Here is a 14,266-nt window from a genome sequence, read left to right as displayed (position 1 = left end):
GTGGAAATTGATCAAAGTGTGAATCTAGGAAGTCAAGTTTCAAATTCATCAAACAACCGATATTTTTGAAGTTCATGACCATAGTTCCTGCGATGCTCTTACAGTTTTCATCTTCATTCTTACCTAGAAATTTTGTTGTGACATATTTAAAACTCGACCGTGCTGCCTTCTCGAAATCATTCATACTTCTGACAAATTTTTCGTCTCTGAACATTTTGCGAAATTGTGGTCCATCGAACACGTAAGCACTAGAAAGTAATGTGTTGTGCGTGTATCTATGCTTACTGTAAAGTGTAAGGTATTTTGGGCATGAATAGTACTTTATAAGTTCAAAAGAAGAACTGAAAGTACTTGAACCAAAATGAGAAAAATGAAACGTAATTTTTAACAAGTTTTTGAAACTGATCTTTAAAATTTACTCATCTCATATTTTCCATAATAAGTTCGAGTTTGGAAAATGAAAACGTACAGTAATACTATTGTATTAATGTAAAGCGATTCGTATTCCTATTTTTTCGAGTTTTCAACACTAAAAACCTCGTTTTCAGTAGTTTTTTGAAGTTATGTCTGAAATGTAAACGTCAAATCTCTTTTTTTATGACAACTTTAGATTTAGCAGGTATAAATATATGAAGTTAAGGTATTTACGATGAAAAACAAACTATGTTCTCACTATTTTTGAGCTTTTAATACCAGAAACTTTGTTTTCAGGAGTTCTTTGAGGTTATGTCCAAGATCTGAACATCAAATCTTTTTATTATAAAAAATTAGGATTTAGCAAGCAAAAATACATAAACATATGGTGCTTTTTGAGATTATTGTTGCTCTTCTTTTTTATTCTTAAGCTCTAACCACCGAAAAACGTCATTTTTAACAGTTTTTTGAGTTTATCTCTGAAATTTAACCCAGGACCCCTTTTTTTGCGGTGAATTTGGATTCATCATCCAGAAATACATGAGATAAAGTTGGTATCCCTTAGTGAACCAAACTTTTTTTTGAGGGCCTGAGTTATTTTTTTAGAACCAAATAAAAATTTTTAGTTCCTAATGTAAATTTTTTAATTTATATTTACGTTTTATACATTTATAAGTAATTTCATAAAAACACATGTTAAAAATCTTTATTGAAGGCAAGAAATAATTGATTTGAATACTATTTTTTGTTTCACTACCTTTTTTTTTGTCAATACTTAAAATACAAGATCTTAATAACAAGAATGTCACAATAGTTTAATACGTAGCAATGATGTAGTTGATTTTTTTAAAAGTTAACTGTTAATATTCTCTAAAACCTATATTAACACCAATGATTTTTAAAAACTTTTTCTTCCCCAATCATACGTAAGAAATGCACGTATGATCCATCATCTCTAAACACCATAAGTAACGTATTTAACACAAGTGTGCGTATGGTAAGTACAGCATAAATTATACACAAATTTCTGTTCTGTAATAAATAGAGCGAACAATTTTAAACATTGTTTGAACGCATCTTGTTCGATACAATCTACATTTTTTGTTTTGATTTTTACTTTATATTCTGTCTCTTTGTATTATTTTCACGAAATTACCATCATAACTTATTATATCAACTGTACGAGTTTTCTTATTTGCTAATATAAGGGTAAGCCTTCGACCGTGCAGGGTGTACAAGTTTCGACAAATGGACCTCAACTGCTTGGACTGGAACGTTCCAATGCTATTTTTATCATAAGCACGATTACGTATGGGAAAACTAAGTAGTTCTCTTTGTTTTTGAACAGCTTAATTTAAAAATTGAAAAATGAAAAAAAAAAGCTTAACTGTTGGCTTTAGAAGAAAAGTAGTGTAGATGTGACTAGTATTCCTATGTCTGCAATGGCGTGTACCTTGCAATTTTTTTGCACTGTGACGGATCTGTTGATCTAACATGAATCTATAAACTGTGCGTTATGGCTGAAGTTGTTTCGAGTTCAGGAAAGAAGAAAGACTATTTCCTAGGCACATGAGAATCCTAGGATTCTGGGGCCATTAGAAAATTTAGCGCTCTTCAAGATGCTTGTCAGAATATTTTAGGAGAGAAAGAAAACTCTTTATTATTTAAACCTGTTTCTTCAGTTGTAACTAATGGAGTATCTGTAAATGCTGAACACGGTTGTGAACTATGCTGGTAAATTATCCAAATCGAACAGTTTGAAAATGATCACCTTCCACTTATCAAGTTGTTACTGTCTGGGATATTATTTTATCAATTATTATTTAATGAAATAATCAATTTTCTTTAAAATTAAGCGTTTTCCATAAATTTAAATTTTAAAATCTCGCACACAGCTCCAACTTCAAACTTTTTACTTAGTAGTACTATCTACCGCTTACTAGGTGGCAACTAAACATCACACGTAAGAAAGAAGCTAATAGTATATAAGAAGAGCTGCGCGACAACCTAATGAGATCGCCTAAATCACACAAATAAGTGTATGGTATGTATCTCTTTCTTCCATCTGTTATAACTTAAAGCAGTGGTAGAAAATCGTACTCATTCAATAAATATCACTGTACTTAAAATCTCCATTTTCTGTCTTTTTTTTCACCTATTCTTCATTCCTCCTCTCACTCTTTAACTGATTCCAGGTGCTCATGACCTCTCCATTTCCCAACCAGGAGTAAAGGCAATTGATCCCGAGTTAACGTATCGACGACTGCCTCTCGCAAGGATACGTCGTCATCACCTCTCTCGAATAACTTTCGAGAAAGCATACCTGGGATGTAACCATCCAATTCCCAGACTTACTTAGATATACCTTGTTTTTATTATATGTATGAGAAGTATGGTATGATCACATGGAGAGTCCATGTCTATTATTTTTCTCTGTTTGAGAAAGTTATAGTATAGGAAAAAACTCTTCAGTCATGAACTACAATATTTTTTCTTAACTTTTCGGAATTGTACATATTTGTATCAAAAATTTTATTTTTCTTTCACCCTCCGGATAACTTTGTGCTTTACATTATTGATTATTGATTATGGAGATTTTGTTTTTTCACATGTAAACTGTAAGTACCTCATTGTATTGTCTTTCTCTGACTACCTAGCTCCAAATTAAGAGGTCAATGACTATAATTTATATAATCCTGCCAACTTCTATAACTTAGTAAAACATTACTTAAACTGCCAAGATGAAACTTACCCCCTGGATGAATTTTCTCACTTTTTCACAACACTTCTGCATATTAATCTCCAGAAATTGCATTCATTAACGACCATCATCATCAACCATGACTTTTCCCGTGCAATTCGTTTAATCATATGCCTAAAAATAATAAAACATTAATCAATCATTTCTGCAGAAGAAATTATGCTTCTATTAGTTAGGCCTGGGGGTGTCTGCTAAGATACTACGTTTTTGAAAAACAAACTTGATATCTGATTCAGCTCTTTTCATTTTACATGCCAGAGCTTATCAGCCTTATTGTTATTTATAAGACTGATGATGCATACTGACTGTGCACTGTACTTGACACTGAGCTGAAGATAAAAATTTTTGTTTTAATCTGAAAATACTAAAAAATCGCACTTAGTGAAATTAATTGTATTGTATAAGGATTATGTACTTCAAATAGAAAAAAGTGTACGTGGAAATTTGAAGTCGTTCAGAAGTGCATTACTAGCTTACAAGTAAATAATAAGCTTCCTTATTATTTATTTCTTCATGATACAATCCCCTCTAGTATACATGAAATTGCTTATACATTTTCGTATTTGTAGTGACTCACCATCACTATTTATTGTGCACTCGGTTATCCTGGAGACGTGATATTTTTCCGATAAAAAAGTCTTCTATCTCAGGATCAAATGGCCTGTATGGAGTGTTTTTTATAGATACTGGTCAACTTTGAATAATAATAATTTTTTTACTTTTCAACCGCTTCCTATAAAGAGCACTTTCCCATGTTTTTTGAAAATTTCTTAGTACCTCAAATCCACTAGAAAGATAGTAAGATTTTGGATTCTCTTGTTTATAAGCAACTTATTGGAATAACACCTTCTAAACAGGGTATCTTTACAGAATAATTTTGTGAAGGGACACTATGTTATAAGTAATCTAGCTATATTTTTTTATTTCATCCAAGTAGCTTTCGAATACGAAGCTCAGGTTAATACGATGTATTTTATAAATTTCTCTTACGCTTTTTGTTCCATCCCCCATAATTATCTATTTTTGTCTTTGCAATACTTTTTATCTTTGCAACGATTGACAAGTCCCAAGTACACTTTCATTTTTTAGTTCAGTAACTTCCAATTTACCTTAAAGGTTACACCTGAGGTTTTCGCTTTACATAACGTTTCCTAATGATACAGTCCAATCATTGTCTTTCAATATATTTTTAATTCATCCAAAGAATACCAAATTATTTTGAACAGTTACAAGCATAACTTATGTAACAAAAATTAAGCATTATTTGGACTCCTGTTACAATGGGTCTTATACAAACGAATTAAATATCATTATTAGGAAAGTAAGATTAACAGAGTTTTGTATGGCATCCACTATTTCACAAAAAATGTGTATGGCACCGCTTTTAATCACCACCTGTTTGTCTTATTAGTCCTTCTGTTCTTTGGTTGCAGCTTGTTCTGCAGCTTGGTTATAAAATCTCCCTACACTTAATCTATTGTAACACATTTCAAGTACATTTGACACTAACTATAACAATATTTGAACATTTATTTAGAATTCTTTATAAACTATTTCTGTTACAGCATTCTTCTAAATCAACTATTTATAAAAAAAACTTCCAAATTATTTCTTGATTTTTAACTCTTATTATTATGTAGTTCAAGAATTTTAATATTAACCAAGTTGATTTTTTAAATCGTGAATTAAATGTTAGCTTATCTTTAATAGTTTGAAGATGCAGCTTAGCATCTTTTTATCGTTTCTTAGAATGTTTTTTTTATGGATTAGCCTATATTTCTTCTAATTTAAGATTTTTTTTTTTCAAAGGACTTAAGGCCTGATTTATGAGTTACCTGTTAGTAACAATTAATTTTTGTTAAAGGCTACTGTAATGCTATGGTGTTACCATTCGTTATAAGGATATTTAGACAGAGTTTTGTAAGATTGAATAACAACACTTTAATACTTTAAAGTCTTTTTTGTCTTACAAACATTGTAATTATGAAAGTTTAAGCTTTTGCAAGCTTATAATTCTTTTTTCGTCATCCCCAATAGTAAATTTTGTTGTTTACGTCCGCATAGTCAGACGTAAAACCACAAATGTACGGCTGCTGGATTTCTTTACGTCCACTGAGCGAGGTGCTTCTACGAGGTCCTGGCTCTCAAATGCACACTGATTATCTATCTGTACATATGATATCTATAAAGAATATTCATATCTATGTACATGTGGTAGCCAAGTGTTGTGTTGTAGTTGTATTTTTTTGACGGCCAGACGCATGTGCGCATTGTCTTTTCACCTTTTCAGTGCCTTCTGCTAAGTAGCATTACCCGGTTTCTTATATTCTCTTACTTATAATTCATCGTATAATCTGCTTCTTGTCTCTTGTGTACGTGAAATCAAAATTACTACTACGTGCTTTTTTTTACAAACTTTACTTCAAGTTTAGAGTTACTCGTAGGTAATGGTAAAAAAATTTTCATGGCTATTGGACTGCTACTTTAAAAGTCTTGCGCTCTATATAAAAAAGCACATATTCAATACAATGACTGGAAAACCAAGGATAATTTATCATTTAATGAAAGTACTTTTTTAGTGTACTTTAAAGAATCATCCAAGAAAATATGTATTCTTTTAGTATTCACTGTTGAATCATGCGTAAATTTTTTGTGGTCAATCGGTCGGTCCGATTATTGGGCACGTTTGATTATCCATCGTTCATTCGTTCGCACTTCATTAGGACCTCAGTGTATAGAACCAATTCTTGTAAGGAACGCATGGTTCACCGAGCGATTCATTTTCCCCTCCATTAACAAAATCAACCTATTAAACAAACTTTTCTGTACGGGATGACGAAAAATCGTGTACGTCACTTGGCCACCAGGTGGCTGATGGACGGTCACGTGATGCCACACTCCACGTGGCCGTACATCAGCCACTTTATGGCCTCGTGACGTAATGTACTAATTCACTTCTTTTACTTGCTTCTTTGTCATCATAAATAATATTGAAACTCACAACTTGGTATTAAGAAGTATGACTCTTTATGTACATAATTATTTACATAAATAAATATTTCACTGCCCGACCAACAGCCTCTTCAGGATTGGAGATCATGTAGGTGCCAAGACTATATGTAATAGAGACACCCATGGCGCCATGACGAGAATATAGACATCATGGGTATCCCTATTTCGTGTTGTCTTGGCACCTCCATGATCTCCAATCCTGAAGAGGCTGTCAGTAGGGCAGTGAAATATTGATTTGTGTAAATAATTGTGTAAATAAATAGTCATGCTTCTTAATACCAAGTTATGGATTTCAATACTACTTTTTTAAGCTTATAACTCTCAAGTAGTACATCAATAACTGATCTGAACAATATTTGATACAGAGTTAAAGTACATACTTGAAAAGAATTAAAATCACCTAATTAATTTATAATTTAAGACATAACCTGAATTTTTTAATTCATGCTTTTCATCCGCTATATGGATATTTATTAAAAAGGGATTAATAGTTTACCTTAAAATTTAGTATTATTCATTTAGTTCTTGTAGCTGTACAACTAATATCGAACTACAATGGAAAGTTTTGTAGTAAATACAACAAAAATACTGCATATAAAGCATACTTGATCTATATAAGAAACTGGAAATGGTTTTATTGTATCAGCATTATGAGTTTTTGCGAATCTTAAAGTACAGAAAAAGTTTTTTTATAAAAAGAATTTAATTTTTTTTTACTTAAGCTCCAGACGATGGAACATGGGTTCTCAAAACAGCACAGTGATTATTTGGCGCTTAATAGCTCAATGCTTGGTTAAACTCTAAGTTATAAAAAGGATTAAGTTATCTCTTTATACTGATATTTAATTAAAAACCTGTCAAAAGGCAGTATAATAATAGTCAAATTGTCTTACCTCACCAATGAGGAAAATTTGATTTTGTAGATTTAAATTATTTTTTACTTAATAATTAGCTATTTTATAAAAAAAAAAGTTCACACATATTCTCCACTTTTTAATGAATAAGTCATGACCATACTTTAAAAGATTAATTCAGCATATAAAATGGTGAAGAATACAATATAAGAAGTAAAATAAAAAAGTAAGATCTCATTGTCAAGTTTTTTTTTTCAAATTATAATAAGTGCTGCCAAAATAATGCTTTAATTATAAATACTTCATAGATTATAAAATAAAAAGAAACTCTTTTTTTCCTAAGATATTATGAACAAAATTTCTGATTTTGATAAAAATATCTAATGAAATCAGAGCATAAGATTTTACTCTTATATAGTTAGTTTTTTACTTCGCTCTTTACAACCTACGTAATTGAGCGTGTGATAATACAGTTATTTGTTACATTTGCAAACTAAAAAAAAGTAGCTGTACGTAGTTAACTTTCCAAAGAATAAATAAAGCTTGATTTTAGCAATAACTATTTTAATAATACTAAAAAAAAATTTTTTTTCTAAATTAAATCTAATTTTATTAGTCTCACATTATTTTTTTGTTGTTGGGCTAATATTCTATGCATCTGTTCAGGCTGAATGAATTTTTTTTAAAGTCAAGAACGTATATTTATAGAGATCGAAGAGGTCGTCTATAAGAGAGAAAAAGGTGTTTCGTCCCGAGAGCACGCCAGGACTCATCAGTAAGGCTGATGACGTGCTCCTTGCCTTAGACACAGAAGAGGTGTGGGCTTAGACTATCTCAATCACGCTTATATAGTAATCGTGAGGGAATTTCGCCGCTTGACGGGAGCGAACTATTAGGGGCTTGGCCACCTGGCGAGTAGAGCCTGAAGCGCGAGAGATGTGAGACGCCACATATTAACGTGTTTGTATTAGTCAATAAAATAGCTAATTGCAGCAAATTATCTTATAATGCTTTAACATTAAAATAATTTTATTGCTAATTTAAAAAGCTATAATAATTATTAAGCTACCCTTAACAATGACTCCAGAAGATAACAACATTATTTGTTACTCATTACTCATAGATAAGTGATGTTTGTCTTATTCATTATTCTTTTTAATACTAAAATATTTTAATCTTGAGTGAAATTAACTTCAAAAGTTTGATTTAGATTCCTGTAAATATTTAAAAATGTGTGCATCGATAAGAAAATGATACAGCATATTTGTTCATAAGGTTATACTCATCAAATTGCAACGTAAAAATAGAAAGAACATGTGATATTTCAATATTGTAAATAATACGTCAGAAACTATATACCTCAGAGAAAGTGAACGTCTTTTTAACATTATAGGTAACGGTACTATTAATGTTGAATTTTATGTTCACTTTTTCCCATTTCTCAAGGTAAACGTAAGGTCCAAGTTCCTTAAGGACAGGTTTATCGCCATTATTTAGAAACTCATCTGCATTTGTCACGTTGTAAATATACACATGCATTTGTGGGGTTACTGGGGGCTTTTTCCACCAATCAAATGTTCTACTTCCCTCATTTAATGAAATCTCTTTGTTAATAACTATTTTGATGAGCCGTGGAAAAATTACAGCCAAGATTCCTGCCATTATCATCATAAAAACTCCTAAGCCAACAGCAGCCCCTAAAATATAAAAACCTTTTATAATAATATTACTGAAATAAATATTATTAAGTGTTAGTTACATGATAAAATAACAGCTTTTAGAAACTGTAGCTGAGTTCAATATACAATAACGTTATCAATAGGCTTAGAAATACCAATAGAAATTTTAAATACAAAATCAAAATCACTATTTATCACGTCCAAGCAAAGACTATCGAAGTATCGAAAGCATTTCACTTTTTGGAGAGACCCGTTACCCTAGGACCCTTTTGTATGACCGCAAGTCTTAAAATAGTTGGTGACAAAAAAAAAACTTGATCCGTTTTGTCTTGGGCACGTTAATAAAATTAGTTATCACAGCTGTGCCAATAATATTAGTAATTGGCGTTTTTGTCACAGTTAAGATACGTAGTTGTATTTTTTTGAGCGATAGAGTTGTTACATAATGAGAACTCAATTGATACTTTGAGAGCTACTCAAAATAATCTTTAAAAAATCAGGATTAAATCGTATTTCATATGAAAATCGTTGACAAGACTTATCAGTATGGCTAAGTCAGTGCTAAAGATATATTTTGCTATTCTGCGTAAAATTTAATGCCAGATTTATATTGCTTAAAATCATACTAATATTTTTCTTAAATTCAATTTACATTGTATTTAATGCTTATCATCAACTTTTACTCTGAAAATGAATTCTTATCAATCGGTTGTATATGATAGTTTCAGACATTGTAAGAGCCTCTGGTTATACGGTCAGAGCTAAGGGTCTCTTAGGCCGTTTGCTTCTTTTACAGAATTTAGAATGTATCAGACCTGTAAAATTACACGTTAATATCAGACACGTATACTATATTACATAATTGTCAGACCTGAACTTAGTCAGCAACCCTACCTTTCTAACCTCAATATTTTAAATTGTTTTGTACCCTCCTTCTTAAAATAAGAGAAAATTATTAATATTTCTTACTTAAACTAAGCCAAAAAAAATATCCCACAAGAAATATCTCTCCCCAACCTCTTCATATTTTTGAGCAGCCTTCTTCAACTTTCCTCTGTACATCGATCCCCTAAAAGAATAAGGCCTTAATGTAAGACTCAAAGCTTCTAGACGAAAATAAAACCCATGTTGATGGTAAATATATCAGTCCTATAAAGTAGCAAGAAATATAAAATAATAGAAAAAGCAGGTACTCCTGACAGCTTGATTTAAGTTGAGTAAAATCAATTATTTTTAGAACCATTAAAGTAAATAAATGGTCTAGAAAACGATAGTCTCATTATTAACCACAAATTAAAAAAAAAAAATCGCGGCAACAGAAACAGTAACATAGAAGATAAAGCTGTAACGTAAAGGTATGGGAATGTCCCCTCCAACTGGGTGGCTGCTGCCACTCTAAGTGGAGGGAGGAAATCACCTGTTTTATACCACTTTGACCTTATACCTACACGAATGCATGAAAATGGACATATGTGTACGCGCATGTATATGTACTTGTACATGCTAATATTTTCTAAGTAATTATATTTGTAGGAATCAATAAAATAGAACGAGTAAGCATTGAGTTGAACCATGCACTTTTCCGCACAGGCCTGTAAACGTTAAAGTTAGTCACTATGTTATCGCAAATTATACCCCACAAATGTTTGCAATACTCCTCTCCATAAGACTACTTCTCAAAGGAATTTGGCTTGTTTTGCTCATTGTACTGTATCTACGAATGATTTGACAGTTTTACAACTGCTTACATCCCTAACATGTACAATGAATGAAAAAAATAATTATTCTAATGCGTCTTGAAGAAAAATTTTCAGTTGACGAAATGCTTCCACTTCACGAAGTAGTGTAGTCCCAAACTCTACAAGACGATCTTGAGTCCGTCATTAAAAAAGCAGTTGTTCTTGTAACTGACGAGTATTTGTAACAAGTTTTAAGTTTTTGAGGGAGGTGAACGTTTGTAAATTATTACAGACATTATTGTATCTATTCAAATGAAATTAGTGAGTTAGAACAAGAGTACCCAACTATTTTAAGTGTCCCCTACCAATAGTATAGTTATAATACTTTCTATTCTGTAAGAGCACCAGTGCATATGTTGGTGTATTTCAGAGAACATGTATATGCACCTATGACGGAGTAAATTTACAAGAGTTCCAGCGTGTAATGGGGGAGAATCTTATTTATAGAAAGCATGACATCACTAATCACAGTTAGTAAAACTTTGAATAAAATTTACATAAATTTTTTATTTCGAACAGCTTTTATCGTAATAGATTTTTTTTACAGAATTCTATAACGAATTGCATCAGCAGTACAAAAATAATCTTTTCTGAAACAGATGGAAACTCAAGTGGTTATGTAATGTTTACACGGAAAATTAATAATTTTTACAAAGTAAAAAAAAAAAACCAGTGTTACGAAAAGAATTTCTAAACATTGTTAACAATAATTCGTTTAGTCTTTTTTTGTTTTTGTTAACAATTGCGCGGGTGGGCACAGTTTTAGGCAAAGCACACGCAAAGTAAGTGTCAATAAGAATACAAAAAATAACTTTATTGCTATCGAAAGATATTTAGAGGTATCGAGTAGTACAAGGAGCCGTAGGCTTTCACAACGAGAGCACGTCTGTATAGCTCGAGTGGTCGAATTAGAAAGAATCAGCGCTGAGCAAAGAAAGGCGATGCTACTGTATACAGTTATACATATATATATGTAGATGCAATACAATGCGTGTGCGAGGAAGCCACAACCACTAATATTCTTACACTTATTCCCTTACGAGTACATGTCAACTTACTAAAAAAGCACAGCCTTTAATAATCAAAAATTACATTATATCAATGAACACATCCCGGGTAAACTTTGCCTTAATGATTCGCAGTAAAATGTGTAATCTTACAATATAATTCTAATCAGTTGAATATAAGTTTCGAATACAATCACAATTGAATTTACTTGGATCACAGCAATGAAACATTACGCAAATTATTATTTTTTTTCTTATCAAATTAATTTTAAAGTCAAACTATAGCTCTTAATAATTAAAAACTAATGAGATTTAAGAAGTAACGAATATTTATATCTTATTGATTTCAAAATCAAAGAACTAAATATCAAATCTTAGAAACATAAAATGTTAAATGTTGATCGTCGACTGCATATCCACTGCTTCTGGCAGGATGAAAGGACTCTTGTATACTTTGTCAACTAATCTCTTTGCCCTCTCAAGGCTTCGAGCCTGCACAGACAAGAAATATATAAATGTCATGTTGTACACATAAAGAATAGGAATAGGAAATTAATTATCGAATGAATTCAATAATAAATTTGTCAGCTAACAATGGACTTCAAATGATAACAATTTCGTGAAAATATCAGTAATCGAAGCTTTAGAACTAATCCAAGCTATTTCCACAAGTGATCTAGTGAGACACTTTTGTTTACATAGTGCTCACGCACTTCAGTCACATGTCTGATCTTGCCATTCCCCCCGATTTTTGCAGCGACGACGGCTGTACTATTTTCGCACCATAATTTCATTGGAGCAAGCGAATAGTTAAGTATTAATTAAATTAAATTGTTCAATGTTACCAACTCTTGGCAGGCCTCACTCATTGAGACATATTCTGCCTGATAGCTTGATAATGACACATAACTTTGTTTGTGCGTTTTCCAAGCAATCAAATCACCGGATAATCAAATTACATAGCCACTAGTTCTTAGAGAGCCTTTGCAATCTGCAAAACTAGCATCTGCATATGCTTCTAATTTGTCCCCTTTTTCTCGATAAGGAAGTCTAAGATTCTTTGTCCCTATTAAGTACCGAAAAACTATTATAATCATTTTCCAATTTTGTTCAGTAAGGTTCAGCTGGTGTCTGCTTAAAACGTTGACTGCATAAGCAATATCGGGACAAAGGGTGTTAGCCAAATAGAGCAAACTGTTGATAGCTTCTCTGTACGGTACATTAAGCTTTTTTTCAAATTTTCCAGCTCTTTTGACGTCACAGTTTTTTCTCTGTTTTTTAATTCTTGAATCAGCACTTGGTTTGTCACCATAAGAGATCCTTGAGGATGAAGTTTTTTATATCCAAATCTGGATAACATTTTATCTCTGTAGTCTGGTTGCGACAAAGTCAAGATTTGATCTCGACCATTTCTGGAAATTCAAAGTGATCAGTGACCTGTTGGGGGCGAAATGTGAGAAAATAAATAAATACAAGTAAAGTGTATTTAAATTTTCTTGCGTTGATTTATTAATGCACAACGTTTCGCTAACAATGTGCGTCAGCCTCATCAGGCTACAAAATTAAAATGAAAAACACACAATGAGTGATCTGGAAGGCTCAAACACAAAATACAATAAATTTTAACGTAAATTGTTACCGCAGGTACGCGAGAATTCGTAAGTTTGGTTGACTTACTCGTCACCTGTCGTGCTATCGACTGACAATAAATTGTAACAACAAGCCAGCGCTTATATAGGTGGAGCCGCAAAGGTAGACGGTAAAGGACAATGAACTCGATCGGGACATGTAAACTTTCGTAGTAAAGGAAGGTATGCTCTATTAAAGGAAAGCACATCCTCCTTTCTATTGATATTGTGTTTGTCGAGTTTTATATAAAGCATTTCGGAAATAATTCTTTTTTTGTAATTGGATTCTTTGTCAAGGATTTTAAAGTTATCCCAATCGAATTCATGGTCAAAATTGATTTGGTGTGGACAAACAACGGAATCAGAGTTTTTAATTTTCATATGTTCACTAATGCGGACCTCCGCCGCTTGCTTTGTTTCACCCACATATGACGCAGGACAATTTTTACAATAGAACTTATACACTACATTTGTCTGTTTATTTTTATTCGTTGTATCTTTTCCTAAGCGGACGATATGCTGCAGTTTATTGTTAATAAGAGGATAAGTGTGAATATTGTAGGGTCTTAACATGGTTGAAATTTTTTCAAAATTATTGTCAATGTATGGTATGCCAGTTTTGTAGAGAGGGTAGGTGTTTGTAGTGCTTCTGTTATGATTACTATATTTGTGTTGTTTTAATCTGACCTTTATGTTTTTATTAATAATGTTAAAAGGGTAATTGTTTTTTATTAACTTGACAAACACAACATCAATAGAAAGGAGGATGTGCTTTCCTTTAATAGAGCATACCTTCCTTTACTACGAAAGTTTAAATGTCCCGATCGAGTTCATCGTCCTTTACCGTCTACCTTTGCGGCTCTGCCTATATAAGCGCTGGCTTGTTGTTGTAATTTATTGTCAGTCGATAGCACGACAGGTGACGAGTAAGTCAACCAAACTTACGAATTCTCTCGTACCTGCGGTAACAATTTACATTAAAATTTATTGTATTTTGTGTTTGAGCCTTCCAGATCACTCATTGTGTGTTTTTCATTTTAATTTTGTAGCCTGATGAGGCTGATGCATATTGTCAGCGAAACGTTATGCATTAATAAATCAATGCAAGAAAATTTAAATACGCTTTACTTGTATTTATTTACTTTCTCACATTTCGCCCCCAACGGATCACT

At 32.1% G+C, this 14,266-nt stretch overlaps 1 protein-coding gene across 1 annotated transcript in view; it reads right to left on the bottom strand.

The window, feature by feature from the left end:
- Positions 1-14,266, bottom strand: part of emp (epithelial membrane protein) — a 469,800-nt gene that overhangs the window by 302,395 nt on the left and 153,139 nt on the right. The window contains exon 2 of the mRNA XM_089593788.1: positions 8,401-8,738. Coding sequence (XP_089449914.1) covers positions 8,401-8,738 — 338 coding nt within the window. The remainder of the gene's footprint in view (positions 1-8,400; positions 8,739-14,266) is intronic.

The sequence above is a fragment of the Copidosoma floridanum genome, unplaced genomic scaffold (assembly GCF_036245765.1).
Source record: "Copidosoma floridanum isolate Cflo_tuat_1 unplaced genomic scaffold, Cflo_Japanese_pri ptg000020l, whole genome shotgun sequence".
In the NCBI taxonomy this organism is placed as follows: Eukaryota; Metazoa; Arthropoda; class Insecta; order Hymenoptera; family Encyrtidae; genus Copidosoma; species Copidosoma floridanum.
The sequence above is the reverse complement of the archived record's forward strand: the minus strand, read 5'-3'. Positions and strand labels throughout refer to the sequence as shown.